We start from the raw sequence: 25,198 nt of genomic DNA, 5'->3' as shown, positions 1-25,198 counted from the left end.
TAGCTTATCACGTGGATTGTAGTTGCAGCAGTGAATCAAGGCTGTTGAATTATTATTTTGGTTAGGATGAAAAAAAGTTAGAGGGGAGATGGTGCATTTAAAAAAAAAACTCCTGGGTAGAAAGTTCCAGAGGATCAGAGCAGCGCGTGAGAAGTTGCTGAGGCAAAAGAGGGAAGTAAAAGTAATAGGAGTGGAGAGATGTAGGTCAGAGGGTGGGTCAAGTAGTATTTTGGAAGGGGCCAACCAGTATCTAGGAAGGCCATTTAGGAGTTGGTTGCTGTAGTCAATATGTGATAAAATGAGGGAAGGAATTTGTATTGCTGTAGTTTCTTGAGTAAGGAAATGGCAATTCTGGAAATGCTGCATAGGTGTGCATGGCAGGATTTGGTAAGTGCTTGTATTTGTGGAGCAAATTTGAGTTAAGAGTCAAGTGTGACATCAACTGCGGATATGGGATGATGTGTTGAGAAAACAGTATGCAACTGTAAGAGAAATGTCAGGTGTGGGATGTCTTGGAGAGGGGAGAATAAAGAAGCAGTTTTAGACAGATTGAGTTGGAGGTTGATTGAAGACATCTAAGAGAGAGTTTGTAAATCTGTTTAAATAAAGAGCAAGAGATATCAGGAGAGGAGAGAAAGATTTGGGTATCACCAGAATATAAGTGGTACTGGTATCCAAAGAATAAACCTTTTCCAAGGGAGAATGTATAGAAATAAAAAAGACAGAGCTCTGTGGTTCTCCTACTGAGAGGGGCAAAGGATCAGAAGATAGTGATGTTAAAGAAAACTGCAAATGAGTAGTTTGAGAGATAGCAAACCAAGAGAGGGTTGTGTCTCGGATTCCAAAAGAATGTAGAATTTGTGAAAGCAGCAGATAGATCCATAAGAGTGAGAAAGCAATTTTGGCCATTTACTTTAGCTGATAGCAGATCATTTGTTACTTTAATAAGATAAATTTCTGTTGAGTCTTTAGGTTGGATCAAGTAAAGAAATAGTTGAAATAAATTGAGTTAGATGATTAATTGTTCCAATAATTTGGAGGCGCAGGGAGATAAGGAGACTGGCGGATAGTTTGATTTCTGTTGTTGCTACCTATTTTTTTTTTTTACACATATTTATTCATAGCTTTTTAAGATAGCTTATATATAATTTTTTTTAGAATTAAGATTAAAGGGCCATAATACCCAAATGTTTAAACACTTGAAATTGATGCAGCATAGCTGTAAAAAGCTGACTACAAAATATCTCCTGAACATCTCTATGTAAAAAAGAAAGATATTTTACCTCAAAAGTTCCTCAGTAGCCACCTCCCATTGTAAAGGATTTCTAAGCAGCATATTAGTGTGTCTGTCCTAGGACAGCTGAAGGGATGAGCATCGTGCACTCTCATCTTATTTCACCAATCAGGTAAAGGAAGCTTACTATGAAATCTCATGAGAGTCAAGTCAAATCTCATGAGATCACAGTAAAAGTTCATGACCTCAGCACTGCTGATGCTGATTGGCTGCTGTTCATTTCTTCATTTTTATTTTTTTTTTACCTGCAGTTGGGAGCAGTTGAGTATAACTTTTTACACAGAACTTACTCTGCTGAGCTGAGGAGATTGTGAGGTAAAATATCTTCCTTTTTTACATAGAGATGCTCAGGTGATATTTTCCTGTCAGCTTTTTACAGTTATACTGCATCAGTTTCAAGTGATTTAGCATATGAGTATTATGTCCCTTTAAGTAGATTTGGAAATCTGTTTTTAACTATTTCAAATGCCTAAAACGTACTAAGGGAATTCAGCTCTTTCAGTGTGTCCAAAATATGTGAATAGTTTGTTTCAGAAACAGTTTAACAGAAAAACAAAGGTATGCTTTATTAATCTCTTGTTATTTGTACTGTCTTCATGGTTATCTGTCATCCATCATTTAGTTGTTTTTTTTTAAATCTACAATTAAATTGTGATATGTTTTGTGGGGCTAAAATCATATGAGTCAGTAGGGAAAGTAAATAATGATTAATACAAATATTTGAAATTACGTTTCAGATTATTACCAAAATTATGTACATACAGTATTTAAGAATAAACTCATAGTTCATGGCTCATTCTGGTGAAATTCTTCACTTTTAGCATATTGCGTTCATAATAAATATAATAAAAAATGTAATTATGCCCCACGTATGCTATGTGGGTTTAAGGGACACTGAACCCACATTTTTTCTTTTGTGATTCCGATAGAGCATGCAATTTTAAGCAACTTTCTAATTTACTCCTATTAGCAAAAGTTCTTCATTCTCTTGGTATCTTTATTTGAAAGGCAAGAATGTAAGTTTAGATGCCGGCCCATTTTGGTGAACAACCTGGGTTGTTATTGCTGATTGGTGGATAAATTCATCCACCAATAAACAAGTGGTGTCCAAGGTTCTGGACTTTCTTTTTCAAATAAAGATAGCAAGACAATGAAGAAAAAATTATAAAAGGAGTAAATTAGAAAGTTTCTTAAAATTGCATGCTCTGTCTGAATCACAAAAGAAAAAATAAAATGGGTTCAGTGTCCATGGAAGTGAACCATGTGCTTGAATTAGAAAAAATACATTACACATTCATAGGTAAACAAGACTTTATTGCTGATGTTATATTTATCTGGGAACAAGGTATATAGATTCATCATAATTACTGTGTGTCCAATCAGTATTACTATGTCAGTTGTATATTAATTGTAGTCTAAGGTATCTCATGATGCTGGAAGCATCTGCGCTTATGAATAATTTTCTGATAAAGGAATCACTGAACTTGAGATGACCCAATTCTGCTATTTTTGATCCTTTAATGGTTGTTGTTAGTATCTGTACAATTGTGCCTTTGTATTCCTGTATCCTTGTTTGGAAAACAATAAAAATTATTAAATGGAAAAAAAATGTAATTATGGAATATTTCCTTTTGAAAAATAACATAAACAAACAAATATGAAGAGATCAACATCATATTCTTGGCACATTTATTTTCTATCCATATGAAAACAAAGTAGAAATAGTGACTTTTGTTATGGACAATATTCATACAAAAACAAGTACAATGTTTTAGTTGATGGCACTGTTATTGGTGCAATCATTTTGTGGCTGGGATTTTAGGATTCTTTTTGACTATTGAAATTTGTTTTATATGGCTCACATACTAGTTTTGTATATTTTTTTTCTTATTGCTAGATTATGACATACATTGCAGAGTACTGGAATTACTGGTTTTAAGTACTTTGTAAGCTCACGGTATAATTGCTCCATCATATTAGATAGATGTGTTCTGCACCCAGGCAGCCAAGCAATATTGATCTCTGTGAGTAAAATAAAAATGGAAAAAGCTGCTCAGATAGAGAGAACTGGGGAAGGTGATTAATGAAAAAACAACAGCTTTATTCGACAAGAGTGGTGATACCATCAAGTAATGATCTGGCAAAGAAAAAGCTAAAAATAAACAAAGAAAAGGCTAATAGAAATAAGTATGGTGTCCCTGATAACACCTATCTGTAATTAGGTAGATAGGTAGAGTTCAGGTATGTGCTAATGCATAAAAATACTCTGTTAATTGGACTGAGCCACAAAAGGAGTAAACACCGAAAATAATATGTCAGCAACAAAATATCAAACATTAACAAAATTTAAAAAAACATCAACTTTTGATGCATACTTTAAAATAAAAAAATAAAAAAAACAGCAACCTGACACATTTCACTGTATGCTTTTCCCAGTAGTGCACTGCTCCTCCTGAGGTATGCTTTTCCCAGTAGTGCACTGCTCCTCCTGAGGTATGCTTTTCCCAGTAGTGCACTGCTCCTCCTGAGGTATGCTTTTCCCAGTAGTGCACTGCTCCTCCTGAGGCATGCTTTTTCCAGTAGTGCACTGCTCCTCCTGAGGTATGCTTTTCCCAGTAGTGCACTGCTCCTCCTGAGGTATGCTTTTCCCAGTAGTGCACTGCTCCTCCTGAGGTATGCTTTTCAGAAAAGGATGCCGAGAGACACAGTAAATTGTATCATAGAATTAAATTAAAAAGTAAACTATATTATCTGGGAATATCTGGGAATAATGAAATCCAACTCTACATAAACCAGGAAAGTTGACTGATTTTTGTTTTATAAATGTTGTGTGCACTTTAATCACCGTCACTATGTGACCACCATAGCCTGCACCAATAAGAAAGGATTAGTAGTATATTTATTTGTATATCTAACTAGTATATATTTCTATAAAATGCTAACAGTGTTGTAGAGTCAACACAGTGAGAAATAAGTTATGTAACTAATATGTAACTTTTAGTGCTAAATGTTAAATTAATCAATCTTATGTTATCTTATGTAATGATGTGATAACATGAACGTATTCACTCATCTATTATTTTATCATATTTAATAAGAGAGGAATATATACAGTTATTAGCTCAAACAGTATCTGTCAACTAAATGGTTATGATTTCATAATTCAGACAGAGCTTGTAATTTTAAACAACTTTCCAATTTACCTCTGTTACCTAATTTGCATCATTCTCTTGGTATCTTTGTTAAAAAAGAATACCTAGGTAGGCAGGAGCAGCAATACACAACTAGTAGCTGGCTGCTGATTGGTGGTTTCTTTCTATCATTCACGTGAAAGAGCAATAGTAAAACTTATTAGGGTTAAAGCAACATAATAGTCAAAAAATGACCTGCTGTAATTCATTAGTGCACTTCGAAGACTATTGACCCTGCACTACTGTGAATTTAACCCTGAATTTAACATACAGTAGAAGTACCACTTGTGATCTGCAGAGCACTGCTGTTCCGGAGCAGAAACTGCTGTTGATTCAATTAGTGGAGCGAGTAGCATGACGGTTTCTAGTTGAATCAGGCAGTGCTCTTTAGGTCCAATCAGTAATTCTGCTCCTTTATGGGGATTAAACACACAATAGTGAAGGGTTGAAATGCTTAAAATTGCATGTTCTCACAAATTTGAGCATTTCATTTTTACAACTATTATGGCCAATTTAGTAAAAGCTGTTTGATGTTAAAGGGCCTTCTGAGTACAATTCTAGTAACATGGTTACTACTCACCATGCTATTGTTTTTTTTCTCTCCCGTACTTGTAGCTCTCTTTAAAGCCATTTTCTTATTATACCACTTTACAGAAGTCATTTAGTAAAGCTCTGCTTCCTTATACTGGCTGCCACCATCTTGGTACATACGTATTGCTGCATCCTGTGACAGTGTACTTTTACAGATCAGTGACATTACAGGCGTTTTGACAGCTGTACCTTGCACTTTGGATTATTTTGTACAATAAAAAGCAAAAGAATTACATTTTTGTAGATTTTTTAGTTTAAAATTTACAAAACAAATATAAAAATCCCCAGGAATAATATAAAGAAATGCAACCACTGCAAAAATGTACAGCTCCCGCTCTGTATTGTGGACGCTAAACTAAGGTGCATGATATGACTTGTCAAGAAGACAACAATATCACTGATCTGTAAATGCACGCTACTTCTGTCACAGGGTGCAGGAAAACTTACATTTCAAGATGGCGGAACTCAGTGTGATGAAGCAGAACTTAGCTAATCTGCATTTTCAAAGGTTTAAAATAAGAGAATAGCTTTGAAGAAAATTGCAGGCACAGGAGGTAAAACAATAGCATACCCAGCAGTTTAATGTCCCTTTAAATGGTTATGAAACCCAAAAAAATATTTTGTGATTCAGACAGAGCATAGAATTTAAAAAGATTTTTCCAATTTACTTCTATTATAAAATTTGCTTCGTTCCCAAGTTGTTCTTAGTTGAAGAGATATCTAGGCAGGTGTCTGGCGCACTATATGGCAGGAAATAGTGCTGCAATCTAGTTCACTTGCACATGCACAACATTTTAGCAAAACTGCTACTGTCATATAGTGCTCCAGACATGTGCACGCTCCTGTTCTTACGCCCCTGCTTTTCAACAAAAGATACCAAAAAGTACAAAGAAAATTTAATAATAGAAGTACATTAGAAAGTTGTTTAAAATTGCATGCTCTATCTGAAACATAAAAGAAAAATGTGGGGTTTCATGTCCCTCTAAGGTGAAACTAACAGGAAGTATATGGTGTTGTAGCAATTAGTCTTGGGACTTGCTCAGGTTATTCAGAACAGGAAAATTCATTTTTCAAAAAACAAAGTTCTGTAATACATTTTTGAAGCATAAGTTATTTTGTATTATCATGTCCCTTTTAAGCATTAAATATTGACAGTACTGAATTATTGTCTGTATACTTTGTTACTACATCCCACCAATATGACTTTCAAAAATTTGCAAATAAAATGTCTGTGATTTATAACATAAGACTATTAAATCATTATCTTACTATGTTAAAGGGACATGAAACCCAAGCTGTTTCTTTCATGATTCAAATAAAGAATAACATTTTAAACAACAATGTACTTCTACTATCCAATTTGCCAGCAACATGAGGCATATATGTGCAGCCACCAATCAGCAGCACCTGAGCATACCTAGGTATCCCTTTCAACAAAGGACATCAAGAGAACAAAACAAATTAGATAATAGATGTCAATCGGAAAGTTGTTTGAAATCAAATGCTTTATCTAAATCATGGAAGAAGAAATTTGGGATTCATGTCCCTTTGATTTTTCTGAATTATACTTGTAAAAAAAAATTAAAAAGAAAAAACAACTGCTGTATTAATGAGTGTGATAATGCTTCTCGGTTGGCTTCCAAATGTATTTATTTGCATTCAGCTAAAGCTGCAAGTACACAAATAAAAATATACCCAGCTTTTAATTTAGTTTTTTTTAGCCAGCTATAAACTATAGAATGATTGAATATTCTCTCAGTTACAAAGTGTTCCCCATTGCTTTATTTACATTTGTTTTTTTTATTTCAGATCACAGAGCTGTGTGGTGCCAAACATATTGGTTACTTTGGGCCAACTCAGTTTTTTATTGCCTTGAAATTAATTTCTGCAGCACAGACCGGCCTCCCAGTGCGACTAGAGAGCATAATAAATGGTAAGCGCCACACATTTGTTTTAGTGCAGGTCTTGCTCCATTTTCCTTGTTTTGTGTATGCTCTATTCTTATGTGGGCCAATGAGGAATGCGTCACACACGATTAATGTGTCTCATAACATACATATGGGTCAGTATTATCTGCTCACAGTTTGTGTTTATAATGACTGTATATACCATAACTTTTCTATTCTGCCTGATCACACTATCAAGATTTCATCTGATTCTCAAGTCACTTTTCAACAGCTTTTCGAGACCATTTTTGGCTTATCGAATATAACACCTCAAGGCACTTGATACCTCCTCATAAGGACTTTTTGGACCAAAGTCCAAACCTGTTCACAACAGTGCTTACATTATTGAACTTATATATATTTTACCAAAAAAACTTTAGATATATATAGAAATATGTATTTAAGAATAAGCATGGGGTCTGGCCGTGCTGGAACATGACCGCATAGAGACTGAGCTTCGGAGCATCTCTTCCCCTGTAGCCGAATAAGCGCAGATAGGAGCTGGGAAACTGCCTACAATGGTACGACTTGCTGCAGGGATACAGCCAACATCGTGAAAGACACCATTCTAAAGGTATCGTAATCCAGCAAACCGGCATTAGTCTACAGTGCGACTAAAGCGCACAAAAAGAGCTGTGTCATAAGGCCTACCATGTAATTGCGAACGGAAGGCTCTAACTTCAAGATAACAAAACCAAGACCGTAGTAAAGCTTTTTAACCCCGTAGAGCTGCAATACAGAAGCCGGTTACAGGAACATCGCTATTAGATCTAATATGCAGCCTAACAAATACAGATCTCAAATCCCATAAATAATTATAAACATAAATGAGGGCGGATTACATAAAAAGCAATAACATCTGCAATGCCAACACGGTACTGCATATAATTATGTGAAAATAGATGAACACCTAGTTACTTTGCCCTGTCTCATATGGACATTACTATAATAGCTAACTGAAGGATAAATGTATTGAGGGCCTTAACATAAATAACCAAAAGAAATTTGAACCATTAGTTGAAGGCTGCTATAAAAAAGGGGACATACCAAATATATATGCAGATACAACTTATATTTCACTAACGGTTGAATATCGACGTAACGAATATACATTAATCGCCTCTTAGTAACAAAAGCCTATCATTTGGTACAGTGGTTTCCCCACTCTCAAAGCCAATAACCTATAGAGAGGACAAGAAAGACAGGATAGATCTCTGCCAGAAACTCTTTGGGGTTTATTTTTCTTTTGTATTAAAGGAGACAACCTAAAAGAACAGCATAACCAGGGGTGAAGCAGATATTAAACCACTTATCCCCATAAAAGTATGAGGAAAACAGGGCTACCAGAAAGTCAACAAAACCAGATAAAAATGGGAAAACTCCTACTCAGTCGGCATCTCTGTCTTCAGTCGGCATCTCTGTCTACATTTTTCTCTCCGTCTGAGAATACCAAGCAAGATGCAACTAATACTTCAAAAGGCTCTCCTCAGTCTTCAACACAAGATTCGCCACCAGATCAATCAATTACACAACAACAACTAACTATACTACAAGCCACCATTGAGAAGCTACCATCAATATAGCAGACCTCAAGACATTTATACAATCCGAACTCTCCACAGTTAAAAAATAGATAAATTCTCTAGGATCTAGGATAGAAGACTTAGAGGACAGCCAGGATACTATTAACAATATGATATCTACAACTGAATCAGACCTGTTGCAACAAGTCTCTATGATTCAAACACTTCAAGACAATGTGGAGGATCTTGAAAATAGGAGTAGAAGAAATAACTTGAGAATTTGTGGAATCCCAGAAGATATAACAATTGATATGTTTTGCTCCTATTTGTTAGATCTTTTCAACTCCATTGCACAATCAACCTCCTTTACAGATCATGCTATTGAAAGAGCTCATCGAGCGCTAAGACCTCGCCCTTACCCTGCTGCTCCTCAGAGAGATGTTATAATATGACCCCTCCACTTTAAGTACAGAGAAACTATTTGGACATCAGCAATAAACACCAATCCTCTTTCATTCCAAGGTAAAACCTTACAAATATACCAAGACCTCAGTTTGTCCACCATTGAAAAAAGGAAATCTCTGAAATTCATCACTTCAGTTCTTCAAGAACATAAAATAAGATACCACTGGGGTTTTCCTTGATGTGAAAATGATAATTTATAGAGAGTCTTCGGACTTGGACACTCTCTCCAAATCATTGGGTTTGACATTTGCCCCCCCCCCCCCGCTTCCAAATACTGATGTGGATATAACACCTGCTACTCGATCCAAATCCGGATAAAATATAAATCAACGTCCCAAGTGGAAGACTGTTCCCAAGAAGGTACCATCACAACCCATTTCGACTCAGCAACAGATCCTCCATGAAAACTCTTGTCTCTGTTATAAATAACACTCTGACGACCACAGATAAGTAATGTCTTATGTATATATTACCAATTCTGCTGTGTATTTGCAGGTACAATGGAATGAATGTTTAAACAGTCTAGTATTGTCTAGGCCTTTTCTATTGATCCATATATTTAATGGTTATAAATAATATGGCCAATAAATATTGAATATATACTTATCTCAACTTTAAGCACACTCGCATCTCAGCACTAATGTAAAGATTTGTTAGCATAAGCAAAAATCTGAAACTGTTTTGTTGTCATAGGCGCTGTTCCATGATCACCATAGAATCTATAGGTACAAATATGGCACAGAAAAAGATTAAACGGAAATGTTCATATGTAATCCGTTTTTCAAGTAAGCTACATAATTAAGCCTAAATTAGATATTAGGTACTAGTTCTGGGTCTTGGGGGAGAGAGGCAACTTCCCTTATACTTTGTTGCCATCTCCTTCACAAAAGAGATGGTATTTTTTTGTACAAATTGTTTGTTTTGTATTATGTTTATTGTTATTGATTGACTCACTGTTTAATACATTATTTTTGGACTGGACAAATACACACCATACACCGTACCTCTTCATGGAAAATACTAAACATCACCTCACTATAGACACTAAAACAAACATTAAAAATGTCTCACACTCCTCAAACGCCTCTACAAATCCATAAAAACAATAAAGATAGGTATTTGAATGTTTTATCTATCAATACTAAGGGCCTTAATTCCCCTAGAAAATGATCCACAGCTTTAACAGATTTTAAACGCAACAGGAGTGAAATAGTACTAATCCAGGAATCTCACTTCCTTAAAGGTCGAGAACCTAAAACTTTCCATTATAAATTTGGCAAAAGTTATTACGCATCTCCTCCCAAAAAGAAAATTCAGGGAGTGGGAATCCTTATCAAAACAGGTGTCCCTTTTCAAGAAATATCGGTGATTAGAGACAAGGAAGGAAGATATATCTTGATAACAGGCCTCCTATATGGTTGGCCAATAACACTAGTATCTATATCTGAACCTCACACAAAACAACATATATTCTCACAACACGTATCAAATATCATTATAGAAGATCAAAAAGGTACTTTGGTGATGGGGAGACCTAAACATAACTTTAAATCCAGCAATGGATAGCTCATCCCGTAAATCTTCTAGCACTCAAAAGAGCATTATCAAATCAAATAATCTAATAAAACAACTTAAATGTATGGATGTTTTGAAAACTTTACACCCAGATACAATATGTTATACATTTTTCTCTTTCCCACATAAAGTATATACAAGAATTGACTATATATTTACGGATATAACCAGCATGGGCTTGACTCGCTCAGCACATATCTCCCCTATAACTTGGTCAGATCATGCAGGGGTTCACTGCTCCCTGGTATGGCCTTCCAAACCTTTAAGAGATTAGATATAGAAACTAGATGACAAGCTATTAACTGACCCCGACATTAAACTTAAACTGCAAAACAAAATAGAAGAATTTTTTCCCAGCATAATAAAGACATAGATACATCTCCCCAAACCAATTGGCAAGCCCACAAATGTACAATTAGAAGAGATTTGATAGCTTATAAATCCCATATAAATAAACAAAAAAGAGAAATAACCACTATCCTTATAAATGAAATATCACAACTAGAAATGACACATAAACAAGACCCGACTAATAATGATACCCTCCAACTATTACAATCTAAACGCTTTACTTTAGCTTCACTTTTAAATAAAGAACAAAACAGAAAACTATTTCTCCTGAAACAACATTTATACATGGACCTCAATAAATCGGGGTGTTCTTTAGCGAGATACATAAAGATAAAATCAAAATATTCTTATATATTGCACATCAAAGATGCCAAAGGAAACTCAAAACGCTCTATACAATCCATAGCAGAAACATTTAGGAAATACTATCATAACCAATACAATATCTCACAATCTTCCTCTGATAAAATTACCCCTACAAATACACGAACACAAACCATCACAAACTACCTGAAAAACCTACAACTCCCCAAATTGACTCAATATCAAAAGGAGACGCTAGATGAAGCCTTTTCTTTAGAAGAATTACAAAAAGTTATTGCAAATATTCCTACAAACAAATCGCCAGGGCCAGTTGGATTTACTTATAAATATTAGTCTCTATTTGCAGAACTGCTTTCGCTACATCTACTAACATAATTTAGATAGATGTCTCACACCCTTTTCCTAGTTCAGCACTAGAAGCCCATATTACTGTCCTATTAAAACCAAATAAAACTCGAGTCCCTCTCAAGCTATCGTCCAATATCACTTCTCAACTCATATGTAAAGATGTACTCTAAATTACTAGCAAATAGCATAAACGTTTTATTACCTGAGCTTATCCATCCTGACCAAGTAGGATTCTTACTTGGGAGAGAAGCGAAAGACAACACGATCAGGGCCTTAAATATAATTTTCTTTGTGCAAGAAAATAAAATACCACTGATCGCATTATCTACAGACAATGAAAAGGCCTTTGACCGTGTTGCATTGGATTTCCTTAAAATTACACTAGAGAAACAATCGGCTAGATTATGAGTTTTGCGTTATGAGGGGTGTGGTATTAACTTGCACGTTATTGTCACCGCTCACTTACCTACAGCGCTGGTATTACAGGTTTTTACAAACCCGCCGTTTTTAGGCAAGAAGTGAGCATAGAGCAAAATTGTGCTCCATAACGCACTCCAATACCAGCGCTGCTTAAGTCAGCGGTGAGCTGGTTGTACGTGCTCGTGCACGATTTCCCCATAGACATCAATGGGGAGAGCCGGCTGAGGAAAAAGTCTAACACCTGCCAAAAAGCAGCGTAAAGCTCAGTAACGCAGCCCCATTGATTCCTATGGGGAAACTAAATTTATGTTTACACCTAACACCCTAACATGAACCCCAAGTCTAAACACCCCTAATCTTATACTTATTAACCCCTAATCTGCCGCCCCGACATCACCGACACCTACATTATACTTATTAACCCCTAATCTGCCGCTCCGGACATTGCCACCACTATAATAAAAATATTAACCCCTAAACCGCCACACTCCCGCCTCTCAAACATTAGTTAAATATTATTAACCCCTAATCTGCTCTCCCTAGCATCGCCGCCACCTACCTACATTTATTAACCCCTAATCTGCCGCCCCCAACGTCGCCGCCACTATATTAAATTTATTAACCCCTAAATCTAAGTGTATCCCAAAACCTAACACCCCCTAACTTAAATATAATTAAAATAAATATAAAGAAAACCTACAATTAATAACTAAATAATTCCTATTTAAAACTAAATACTTACCTATAAAATAAACCCTAAGCTAGCTACAATATAACTAATAGTTACATTGTAGCTATCTAAGGGTTTATTTTTATTTTACAGGCAAGTTTGTATTTATTTTAACTAGGTAGAATAATTATTAAATAGTTATTAACTATTTAATAACTACCTAGCTAAAATAAATACAAAATGATCTGTAAAATAAAACCTAACCTAAGTTACACTAACACCTAACACTACACTACAATTAAATAAATTCCCTAAATTAAAGGGACACTGAACCCAGATTTTTTATTTTATGATTCAGATAGAGCATGCAATTTTAAGCAACTTTCTAATTTACTCCTATTATCAATTTTTCTTTGTTCTCTTGCTATGTTTATTTGAAAAAGAAGACATCTAAGCTATTTGTTTGGTTTAGGACCCTGGAAAGCACGTGTTCATTGGTGGATGAATTTATCCACCAATCAGCAAGAACAACCCAGGTTGTTCACCAAAAATGTGCCGGCATCTAAACTTACATTCTTGCATTTCAAATAAAGATACAAAGAGAATGAAGAAAATTTGATAATAGGAGTAAATTAGAAAGTTGCTTAAAATTGCATGCTCTATCTGAATCATGAAAGAAAAAATTTGGGTTCAGTGTCCCTTTAAATACAATTAACTAAATTCAAAACAATTAGCTAAATTAAAAAAACAAACACTAAATTACAGAAAATAAAAAACAAATTACAAGATCTTTAAACTAATTACACCTAATCTAATAGCCCCAAAAAAATAAAAAAAGCCCACACAAAATAAAAAAACCCTAGCTTAAACTAAACTACCAATAGGATTGAACTTGCAATCAGCCAATAGGATTGAACTTCAATCCTATTGGCTGATCCAATCAGCCAATAGGATTGAGCTTGCATTACATTGGCTGATTGGAACAGCCAATAGAATGCAAGCTCAATCCTATTGGCTGATTGCATCGGCCAATAGGATTTTTTCAAACTTAATTCCGATTGTCTGATAGAATTCTATCAGCCAATCGGAATCTAAGAGACGCCATCTTGGATGACGCCATTTAAAGGAACCTTCATTCAGCAAGAAGATGTCGATTGAAGAGGATGCTCCGCGCCAGATGTCTTGAAGATGGAGTCGCTCCACATCGGAAGGATGAAGATAGAAGATGCCATCTGGGTGAAGACTTCTGCCTGTCTGGAGGACCACTTCTGCCCGTCTGAAGGACCACTTCTGCTGGCTTCGTTGAGGACATCTTACCGCTTGGATGAAGACTTCTCCCGGTAAGTGGATCTTCGGGGGTTAGTGTTAGGATTTTATTTTGTGTAATTTAGTGAGGTTTTTTTTGTAATTTAGCTAATTGTTTTGAATTTAGTTAATTGAATTTAATTTAGGGCATTTATTTAATTGTAGTGTAGTGTTAGGTGTTAGTGTAACTTAGGTTAGGTTTTATTTTACAGGTCAATTTGTATTTATTTTAGCTAGGTAGTTATTAAATAGTTAATCACTATTTAATAACTATTCTATCTAGTTAAAATAAATACAAACTTGCCTGTAAAATAAAAATAAACCCTAAGCTAGCTACAATGTAACTATTAGTTATATTGTAGCTAGTTTAGGGTTTATTTTATAGGTAAGTATTTAGTTTTAAATAGGAATTATTTAGTTATTAATTGTAGGTTTTCTTTATATTTATTTTAATTATATTTAAGTTAGGGGGTGTTAGGGTTAGGGTTAGACTTAGATTTAGGGGTTAATAAATTTAATATATTGGCGGTGACGTTGGGGGTGGCAGATTAGGGGTTAATAAATGTAGGTAGGTGGCGGCAATGTTAGGGACAGCAGATTAGGGGTTAATAATATTTAACTGTTTGCGAGGCGGGAGTGCGGCGGTTTAGGGGTTAATATGTTTATTATAGTGGCAGCGATGTCTGGAGCGGCAGTTTAGGGGTTAATAATTGAATTTTAGTGTTTGCAATGCGGGAGGGCCTCGGTTTAGGGGTTAATAGGCAGTTTATGGGTGTTAGTGTACTTTTTAGCACTTTAGTTATGAGTTTTATGCTACAGCATTGTAGTGTAAAACTCATAACTACTGACTTTAAAATGCTGTACGAATCTTGCGGGATAGGCTGTACCTCTCACTTTTTGGCCTCCCAGGACAAGCTCGTAATACCGGCGCTATGGAAGTCCCATAGAAAAAAGACTATACGCAATTTGAGTAAGTTGATTTGCCAAAAAAGTGTGCGGTGCCCCTAAATCTGCAAGACTCGTAATAGCAGCAGTAGTAAAAAAGCAGCGTTATGAGGCTTAACGCTGCTTTTTTACTCATAACACAAGACTCGTAATCTAGCCGAAAGGGATTTGGTCTGGGAGTGATCCAAAAGATATTTTCCCTATATACATATATACCTATATACATATCCAACTGCAAAAATTCTAATAAATGGCACCCTCTCTGATTCCTTCGAAATATCTAATGGGACATGACAGGGATGTCCCTTATCCCCACTCTTATTTGCATGCGTTATTGAAACACTGGCGGCAAAAACTAGATCTCAATATACCATATATCACAAATATACCATATCACTATTTGCAGATGATATACTATTCACATTAACAAATCCTGAAATATCTCTACCACTACTGATTGAGGAATTTAACAACTTTCATCTCCAATCCAATGCCTTAATTAATATTCCTAAATCAGAAATACTAAACATCACCTTTGACCCAGACAAAAAGATAGAAATAGAAAGGTTATCTCCTTTCAAATGGAATCCACAATCTCTCAAATATCTAGGAGTCTATCTCACTACCACTATAGGCAAACTAATTTCATTAAATTTTGAAAAGATAAAAAAAGGAAAAAATAAGAGATTTATCGAGTTGGAGATCTAAAAGACTATCTTGGTTGGGTCGTATAAATCTTATAAAAATGAATGTCTTACCCAGAATTTTATACATTCTACAAACATTGCCATTTCCACTTCCAGTAAAGTACTTAGATTCATTACAACAAGCACTTAGTGACTTTACTTGGCATAAAAAACACCCAAGAATCAATAAAAAAACTTATGTCTCTTCCTAAAACATAGGGTGGATTGGGTCTCCCCAATCTGACCTACTATAGATATGCGATATTCTTACAATGTATACTAGACTGGAATATACATAAACAATACAATCAATGGGTATCCATAGAACATAGCATAACCCAAACGACAAATATCAGTAGATACTGCTGGGCTATTCAAAAACAAAATTTTCAACGTCCTTCACATAACCCAATTATATTAGAAAACCTAAGACTATGGGATAAAATGATGATTAGATTTCCAGACCTCTCTTCCAGGCCCTCTCCACTCACATCCCTAGTTAAAAATGGTGAACTCGATTTAGGTCCCCTAATAGAATCTCATAAATACACCACATATTTAAATGACTTCCCGCTATTCTGGCTGATAAATAGCGAACATATAAAGACACAAGAAGAACTGATCCACCAGGGCTTCACCTGCTTTAAAAACTGGTTCACATACCAACGAGTATACAACTTTATATCGACACATTCACAAGCTAGAAATATGACCAGACCCCTAACTAAATTTGAACAATTATGTGTTAGAGAACCTCCGATTCGTCATACACTGTCACATATATATAAAATACTAATTACCCCATTCCCAGGTTATACCCTACCATATCTAGAAAACTGGGAAAGAGATATTGGAGTTATCATCCCACAACTAACATTTTCAAAGATCATCCGTTCCACACTTAAAACCTCTATATCTTCCGCTACCCTAGAAATCAATTTAAAGATCTTACACAGATGGTACTACATACCCCAAAAACTTCACCGCTTATATAACAAAGCCAAAAACACATGTTGGCGTTGTGGACATGAAGGCAGCGGCATGACCCATATGTGGTGGTGGTGCACATCCATCCAAACTCTATGGAGAACTATCATATCTGAAATAGACGATATCTTAGAAACTGAATTACCTTTAGACCCCCTGATTTGGCTGTTGAATAATCCTCTTAGAATAAAACACATACCATCACTCAAACTGTTCTTTATACTATCCAATAGTGTGAAATTTCTAATAGCCAAAAACTGGAAAACTAAAGAGCCGCCCACATTAGATATGTGGATCTGAAAAGTCCCTGAATCGATTGACTTAGAAGAAATATTTTATTTAAAGCAAGAAATGGATGTGTTCGCAGATATAGTGACCACATGGGAATCTTACCTCAAAAACAGATGGAATAACATACATCCTTGCTCATTTGAGGCCAATGCTTTAGTACAATTACTCACCTTAACATACATTCACATGCCACTCAAACATAAAGGTGCACACTCCTGTCCGAAACAAGTTTTTTTTCTCTTTATAATGTATGTTTATGTTTATGTTTAAAGTTAATTTAACTTAAATTGAATTTATCTCCGTATTGTATTATTTTAGGAGCGGCATCTCCAACACTTGTAATACTTAATTTTTCTCAAAATAAAGCTAAATTAAAAAAAGAAAAAAAAAAGAAATATGTATTTAAGAATAAATAGAACATATTCTGCTACGTGGAGAACATTGAAATGTGAAATATTAATATTTCATGTCGGGTTAGTGCACTTGAGAAAACGTGATCAGGTTTGCATGACTTGTTGGGTTTTCATGCTTTACTGAAGTCTATGGGGGAATATGTTAAAGTGGTTGTAGTATTCAAGTTTGACTTTTTCCACTTGTTGGGTTAGTGCTCGTAGAAAAACGTTTTACTTTCAACTTGTAATATGTACACTACCCGACGCACGCAAAAAGCTTACTTCTAGCAGAGGTAATGCGCAAGCGGGAGCGCTAATTAGCTCTCTACTCGTAATCTAGCCAGTCAGAAAATATACCTATAAATGGTCCACTTAACATAGAAACATACATTTTGACAGCATATAAGAACCATAGGACCAAATATTTCCTAAAAGTATAAACTTATCTAGTTTGTAGGATAGCCTTATGCTTATCCCATGCATTCTTAAAGTCCCCCACAGTGTTTGGCATTATCACCTATTGTGGTAGTTTATTCCATTAATCAATCACCCTTTCTGTAAAGAATTGCTTCCTCAAATTACTCCTGAATCTACTACCCTTCAACTTGAGATCATGACCCCTTGTTCTTTAATTTCATTTTTCTGAAAAATACTGAAATACTCAGGTTCACTAAGCTATGCCACTTATAATTACAAAGGCTGAAAAGTTGACCAAAAAACTTAAAGGAATAGTCTAGTCCAAAATAAACTTTTATGATTCAGATAGGGAATGTAATTTTAAACAATTTTCCAATTTACTTTTATCACCAATTTTGCTTTGTTCTCTTGGTATTCTTAGTTAAAAGCTTAACCTAGGAGGTTCATATGCTAATTTCTTAGACCTTGAAGGCCACCTCTTTTCAGAATGCATTTTAACAGTTTTTTCACCACTAGAGGGTGTTAGTTCATGTGTTTCATATAGATAACACTGTGCTCATGCACGTGAAGTTATCTGGGAGCAGGCACTGATTGGCTAAACTGCAAATCTGTCAAAAGAACTGAAATAAAGGGGCAGTTTGCAGAGGCTTAGATACAAGATAATCACAGAGCTTAAAAGTATATTAATATAACTGTGTTGGTTATGCAAAACTGGGGATTGGGTAATAAAGGGATTATCTATCTTTTAAAACAATAAAAATTCTGGTGTAGACTGTCCCTTTAAATATGAGAACTGGACACCTTCAGCAGGAAGAAAATACAATTTTAAAATGACATGGTTTTGTACTTCAAAATATGTGGTGACAGCACATCCTTCTGTGATGAGAATATGTCCAATTGTAATGTGCTTAAAGTGATGGTAAATCCTGGCGTTTGTGAAACGCTAGGATTTACCATTTGAACAAATAAAGGGGACTTTCATTCATCAAGTACAAAATACTTCATGCTAAAAGCTCCTTTTATTTGTTCCAAGCGATCGCCTTCACTGAGCTGCTAAGGCAGACCACCGGCAGAACGCTATTTTCGCTATCTGGCAGAGAGAGATGACGTTTCCACCTCTAAGCCAATAGCCGTGCGGGAAATCCAACTTGGCGCCACAATGGGTTTCATATCCTTTTAATACATTTAACAACTTTCTTTAAATCTATTAATTCCATTTAGGCACTTTGGTAGTAAAGACATTGAACTGTCAGACACATCAAAGTTATTCACTACATAAGAGTAGAAGTGTACAATATTAAGGTCTAGATTATGAGTGGAGCACTATTTATCACTCCCACTCGTGCTTTAACTCCACTAGAAGTAAGACTTTTGCGCGCATCGGGTAGTGCTGGTATTACTAGTTGAAAGGAAAAGGTTTGCACTCATGCGCTAACCCGATGCACACAAAAAGCCGAACTTATAATATCGCAACTGCAGTGACGTACTCCTCTATAGACTGCAATGGAGCACAAATTACCTAATAGCATTTTCTCAAGTGTGCTAACTCAACATGAAAATATGAATAGTTCACATTCCAATATTCTTCACATAGAAAATATATTCTATTTATTCATAAATACATATTCCTATATACTGTACTGTATACCTGAAGGTATTTTGGTAAAATGTATTTCTATACCTATAATTTCTATACCTATATATTTATATGCTTTTATATATATATATATATATATATATATATATATATATATATATATGAATATATATTTATAAATACATAGAGCATTTATGTGCAGAACATTGGAATGAGAAATATTTACAGTAAATACACAGTATAACATTTTATTAAATATGAATATTGCATAAATATGTTTTTTTATATGTTTTCAGTTACTTAACTGCAAAGGGCTCCAATGTACTTATACATATGTATATCTGTATATATGTCTGTAAATACATAAATACATATATACACATATAAATACATAAATACAATTTCACACACAAACATATACAGTAACTCACAAAAGTGAGTACACCCCTCACATTTTTGTAAATATTTTATTATATCTTTTCATGTGACAACACTGAAGAAATGACACTGTGCTACAATATAAAGTAGTGAGTGTACAGCCTGTATAACAGTAAAAAATTTGCTGTCCCCTCAAAATAACTCAACACACAGCCATTAATGTCTAAACCATTGGCAACAAAAGTGAGTACACCCCTAAGTGGAAATTTCCAAATTGAGCCCAAAGTGTCTATCTTTTGTGGGCACCATTATTTTCCAGCACTGCCTTAACCCTCTAGAGTCCTCTTCTGCTCCTCCATGACGACATCACGGAGCTGGTGGATGTTAGAGACCTTGCGCTCCCCCACATTCCATTTGATGATGCCCCACAGATGCTCAATAGGGGTTAGGTCTGGAGACATGCTTGGCCAGTCCATCACCTTTGCCCTCAGCTTCTTTAGCAAGGCAGTGGTCGTCTTGGAGGTGTGTTTGGGGTCGTTATGTTGGAATACTGCCCTGCGGCCCAGTCTCCAAAGGGAGTGGATCATGCTCTGCTTCAGTATGTCACAGTACATGTCGGCATTCATGGTTCCCTCAATGAACTGTAGCTCCCCAGTGCTGGCAGCACTCATGCAGGCACAGACCATGACACTCCCACCACCATACTTGACTGTAGGCAAGACACACATGTGTTTGTACTCCTCACCTGGTTGCCGCCACACACGCTTGACACCATCTGAATCAAATAAATGTATCTTGGTCTCATCGGACCACAGGACATGGTTCTAGTAATCCATGTCCTTAGTCTGCTTGTCTTCAGCAAACTGCAGGCTTTCTTGTGCATCATCTTTAGAAGAGGCTTCCTTCTGGGATGACAGCCATGCAGACAAATTTGATGTAGTGTACTGAGTATGGTCTGAGCACTGATAGGCTGACCCCCACCCCTTCAACCTCTGCAGCAATCCTGGCAGCACTCATATGTCTATTTCCCAAAAACAACCTCTGGATATGACGCTGAGCACGTGCACTCAACTTCTTTGGTTGACAATGGCGAGGCCTTTTCTGAGTGGAACCTGTCCTGTGAAACCACTGTATAGTCTTGCCCACTGTGCTGCAGCTCAGTTTCAGGGTCTTGGCAATCTTTTTATAGCCTATGTCATCTTTATGTAGAGCAACATTTCTTTTTTTCAGATCCTCAGAGAGTTCTTTGCCATGAGGTGCCATGTTGAACTTACAGAGACCAGTATGAGAGTGTGAGAGCGATAACACCAAATGTAACACACCTGCTCCCCATTCACACCTAAGACCTTGTAACACTAACGAGTTACATAACACCGGGGAGGAAAAATTGCTAATTGGGCCCAAGTTGGACATTTCCACTTAGGGGTGTACTCACTTTTGTTGCCAACGGTTTAGACATTGATGGCTGTGTGTTGAGTTATTTTGAGGGGACAACAAATTTACAGTGTTATACAGGCTGTACACTCACTACTTTACATTGTAGCAAACTGTCATTTCTTCAGTGTTGTCACATGAAAAGATATAATAAAATATTTACAAAAATGTGAGGGGTGTACTCACTTTTGTGAGATACTGTACATATATACAGATACAGATACAGATACATATTTAGACATGTGTATTTACGTATCTCTATGTTAAAGCTCTTTGCCTGCCTTTTTTTCCACACCTGAGACCTCATATCTTTGAGCCCTTATAACTTTTTTTGTGCAATATTTTTTAAAATATTTTTATTAGATAGTGTTATTATGTGTGTAACTGTACTTTTAAATGTATTTTTTATGTGTTTTGTGACACTTTTTTGTTTTGCATAGCAGTCAACCAGAGCTGTAATCATTCAAAGTAAATCATGATTGCGCTCACACATTCGCATTTACTTTCAACTTGTAATACACACGTTCGTTCCGTCGTATGCGAACTGACAATATAAACCTGATATCGCACTTGCACATCTGTTAGCACGCCACTCGTAATTTGGCCCTAAATGTTTGAAATGAAGATTTTAATTGTTGTAAAAATAAGGGAGTGCAGATAAATTAGGGAGCCTGGGAGAATGTAAAAAGGTTTTGGCAAATATGGAGATTCCTGGAAATAAGGGAGGGATGGCTACCCTATGTAACATGTTCATATGACCAACTTAGGTATCTTATAATCTGAAAAGAACACTACAGATTGGTGGTGTCACGTGATTCTTTAATAAAATCCTGGTTCTAGTGTAAGAGAAACAGCACAAAAAACAGCTAATGGCATAAGGAAGAATGTCAAACATCATGGAAAGTCTTTTCATCTCTGTATTATTGTGATAGGAATAGTGTAATCAGAAATCTTAGCTAATAGTGAGCAAGTATGCACAGATAAAGACGGATTTTCACTTATTCTACTTCTTGATAGTAGAAGAAACTTCTCTGAAGCTCCTCTTTCAGTAAGCAGATGGTTGGATTTATCCAAGAAGCAAGACCTCACTTCTTATGATGTAGATAAATGAGTGACCCTCATTCTTCTAAAATTAAAGCAATGTCACTCTTGGTATTACAAAACATCCCTTTAACATTCTGAGAACAAACCAATAGCATTAACCTTAAAGGGACACTAAACCCAAATTTTTTCTTTGATGATTCAGATAGAGCATGAAATGTTAAGCAATTTTCTAATTGACTCCTATTATCAAATTTTCTTTGTTCTCTTGCTATCTTTATTTAAAAAGCAGGAATGTAATGCATAGGAGCCGGCCCATTTTTGGTTGAGAACCTGGGTTATGCTTGCTTATTGGTGGGTAAATGTAAGCCTCCAATAAGCAATTGCTATCCATGGTGCTGAACCTAAAATAGGCTGGCGGCTAAGATTTACATTCCTGCTTTTAAAATAAAGATAGCAAGAGAACAAAGAAATATTGATAATAGGAGTAAATTAGAAAGTTGTTTAAAATGTTATGCTCTATCTGAATCATGAAAGAAAAAAATTGGGTTCAGTGTCCCTTTAAGCTATAAAAAGGAATGTTTACAGCTTTATCTCTCAATGACACAAATTGCAAGAAGAGACCTTTGAAAAGAGGACATGAAACTATCAATAAGGCAAATGTTAGGTAAAAAACAGACAGGAGGAAGAGAATGGGAGGGGAAAGAGAAACGTAGGACTAGATTACGAGTTGCGCTTTAGGGTAAAAAAACAGTGTTAACAGGTCCTAACGCTGCTTTTTTACGCCCGCTGGTATTAGGAGTCTTGCAGGTTTAGGGTCACTGCACACTTTTTTTGGCCTTACCGCAAAACGACTTACGTAAACTTCATAAAGTCTTTTTCTATGGGACCTCCATAGCGCTGGTATTAGGAGTCTGTCCTGGGAGGCCAAAAAGTGAGCGGTACACCCTACCCCGTCAAGAGTCCTAACGCATTTAAAAGTCAGTAGTTAAGAGTTTTATGGTACAACGCCGTAAAATAAAACTCATAACTAAAGTGCTAAAAAGTACACTAACACCCATAAACTACCTATTAACCCCTAAACCGAGGCCCTCCCGCTTCGCAAACACTAAAATAAAATTTGTAACCCCTAATCTGCTACTCCGGGCATAGCCGCAACTATAATAAACATATTAACCCCTAAACCGCAGCACTCCCGCCTCGCAAACACTAGTTAAATATTATTAACCCCTAATCTGCCGTCCCTAAAATCGCCGCCACCTACCTACATTTATTAACCCCAAATCACACCCCCTAAATATAATTACAATAAATCTAAATAAAAATTAATATTATTACCTAAATAATTCCTATTTAAAACTAAAAAACTTACCTATAAAATAAACCCTAAGGTAGCTACAATATAACTAATAGTTACATTATATCTAGTTTAGGGTTTATTTTTATTTTACAGGCAAGTTTGTTTTTTTAACTAGGTAGAATAGTTATTAAATAGTTATTAACTATTTAATAACTACCTAGCTAAAATAAATACAAAAGTACCTGTAAAATAAAACCTAACCTAAGTTACACTAACACCTAACACTACACTATAATTAAATAAATTAACTACATTAACAACAATTAAATAAATTAAATTAGCTAAAGTACAAAAACAAACAAACACTAAATTATAGAAAATAATAAACAAATTACAAGATATTTAAACTAATTACACCTAATCTAATAGCCCTATCAAAATAAAAAAGCCCCCCAAAATGAAAAAAACCCTAGCCTAAGCTAAACTACCAATAGCCCTTAAAAGGGCCTTTTGTGGGGCATTGCCCCAAAGAAATCAGCTCTTTTACCTGTAAAAAAAATACAAACAACCCCTCCAAAAGTAAAACCCACCACCCACACAACCAACCCCCCAAATAAAATACTATCTGAAAAAACCTAAGCTCCCCATTGCCCTGAAAAGGGCATTTGGATGGGCATTGCCCTTAAAAGGGCAGTTAGCTCTTTTGCGGTCCAAAGCCCTAACCTAAAAATAAAACCCACCCAATACACCCTTAAAAAAAAACTAACACTAACCCCCTGAAGATCGACTTACTATTCTGAAGACCGGAAATCCATCCTCAAGGAAGCGGCAGAAGTCTTCATCCAACCAGGCCGAAGTCCTCAACGAAGCTGGGAGAAGTCTTCATCCAAGCCGGGCGAAGTGGTCCTCCAGACGGGCAGAAGTCTTCATCCAGACGGCATCTTCTATCTTCATCCATCCGACGCAGAGCGGGTCCATCTTCAAGACATCCAACGCGGAGCATCCTCTTCAAACGAAGTCTTCTTACTGAATGACGGTTCCTTTAAGTGACGTCATCCAAGATAGCGTCCCTTAGATTCCGATTGACTGATAGAATTCTATCAGCCATTCGGAATTAAGGTAGAAAAAATCCTATTGGCTGATGCAATCAGCCAATAGGATTGAACTTCAATCCTATTGCCTGATCCAATCAGCCAATAGGATTGAGCTTGCATTCTATTTAGTTTTAAATAGGAATTATTTAGGCAATAATATTAATTTCTCCAACATAGGTGTGTCCGGTCCACGGCGTCATCCTTACTTGTGGGATATTCTCTTCCCCAACAGGAAATGGCAAAGAGCCCAGCAAAGCTGGTCACATGATCCCTCCTAGGCTCCGCCTTCCCCAGTCATTCTCTTTGCCGTTGTACAGGCAACATCTCCACGGAGATGGCTTAGAGTTTTTTAGTGTTTAACTGTAGTTTTTATTATTCAATCAAGAGTTTGTTATTTTAAAATAGTGCTGGTATGTACTATTTACTCTGAAACAGAAAAGAGATGAAGATTTCTGTTTGTAAGAGGAAAATGATTTTAGCAACCGTTACTAAAATCGATGGCTGTTCCACACAGGACTGTTGAGAGGAATTAACTTCAGTTGGGGGAACAGTGAGCAGACTTTTGCTGCTTGAGGTATGACACATTCTAACAAGACGATGTAATGCTGGAAGCTGTCATTTTCCCTATGGGAT

The 25,198-nt window shown here is 36.0% G+C and overlaps 1 protein-coding gene across 1 annotated transcript in view; it reads left to right on the top strand.

Annotated features, from left to right (window-relative positions):
* REPS2 (RALBP1 associated Eps domain containing 2) overlaps window positions 1-25,198 on the top strand; it is a 611,369-nt gene that overhangs the window by 120,321 nt on the left and 465,850 nt on the right. Inside the window, exon 2 of the mRNA XM_053707397.1 lies at window positions 6,886-7,009. Within this exon, the coding sequence (XP_053563372.1) occupies window positions 6,886-7,009 (124 nt within the window). The remainder of the gene's footprint in view (window positions 1-6,885; window positions 7,010-25,198) is intronic.

This window comes from Bombina bombina, chromosome 3, assembly GCF_027579735.1.
Source record: "Bombina bombina isolate aBomBom1 chromosome 3, aBomBom1.pri, whole genome shotgun sequence".
NCBI lineage: Eukaryota > Metazoa > Chordata > Amphibia > Anura > Bombinatoridae > Bombina > Bombina bombina.
This window is presented reverse-complemented; position numbering and strand designations above follow the sequence as displayed.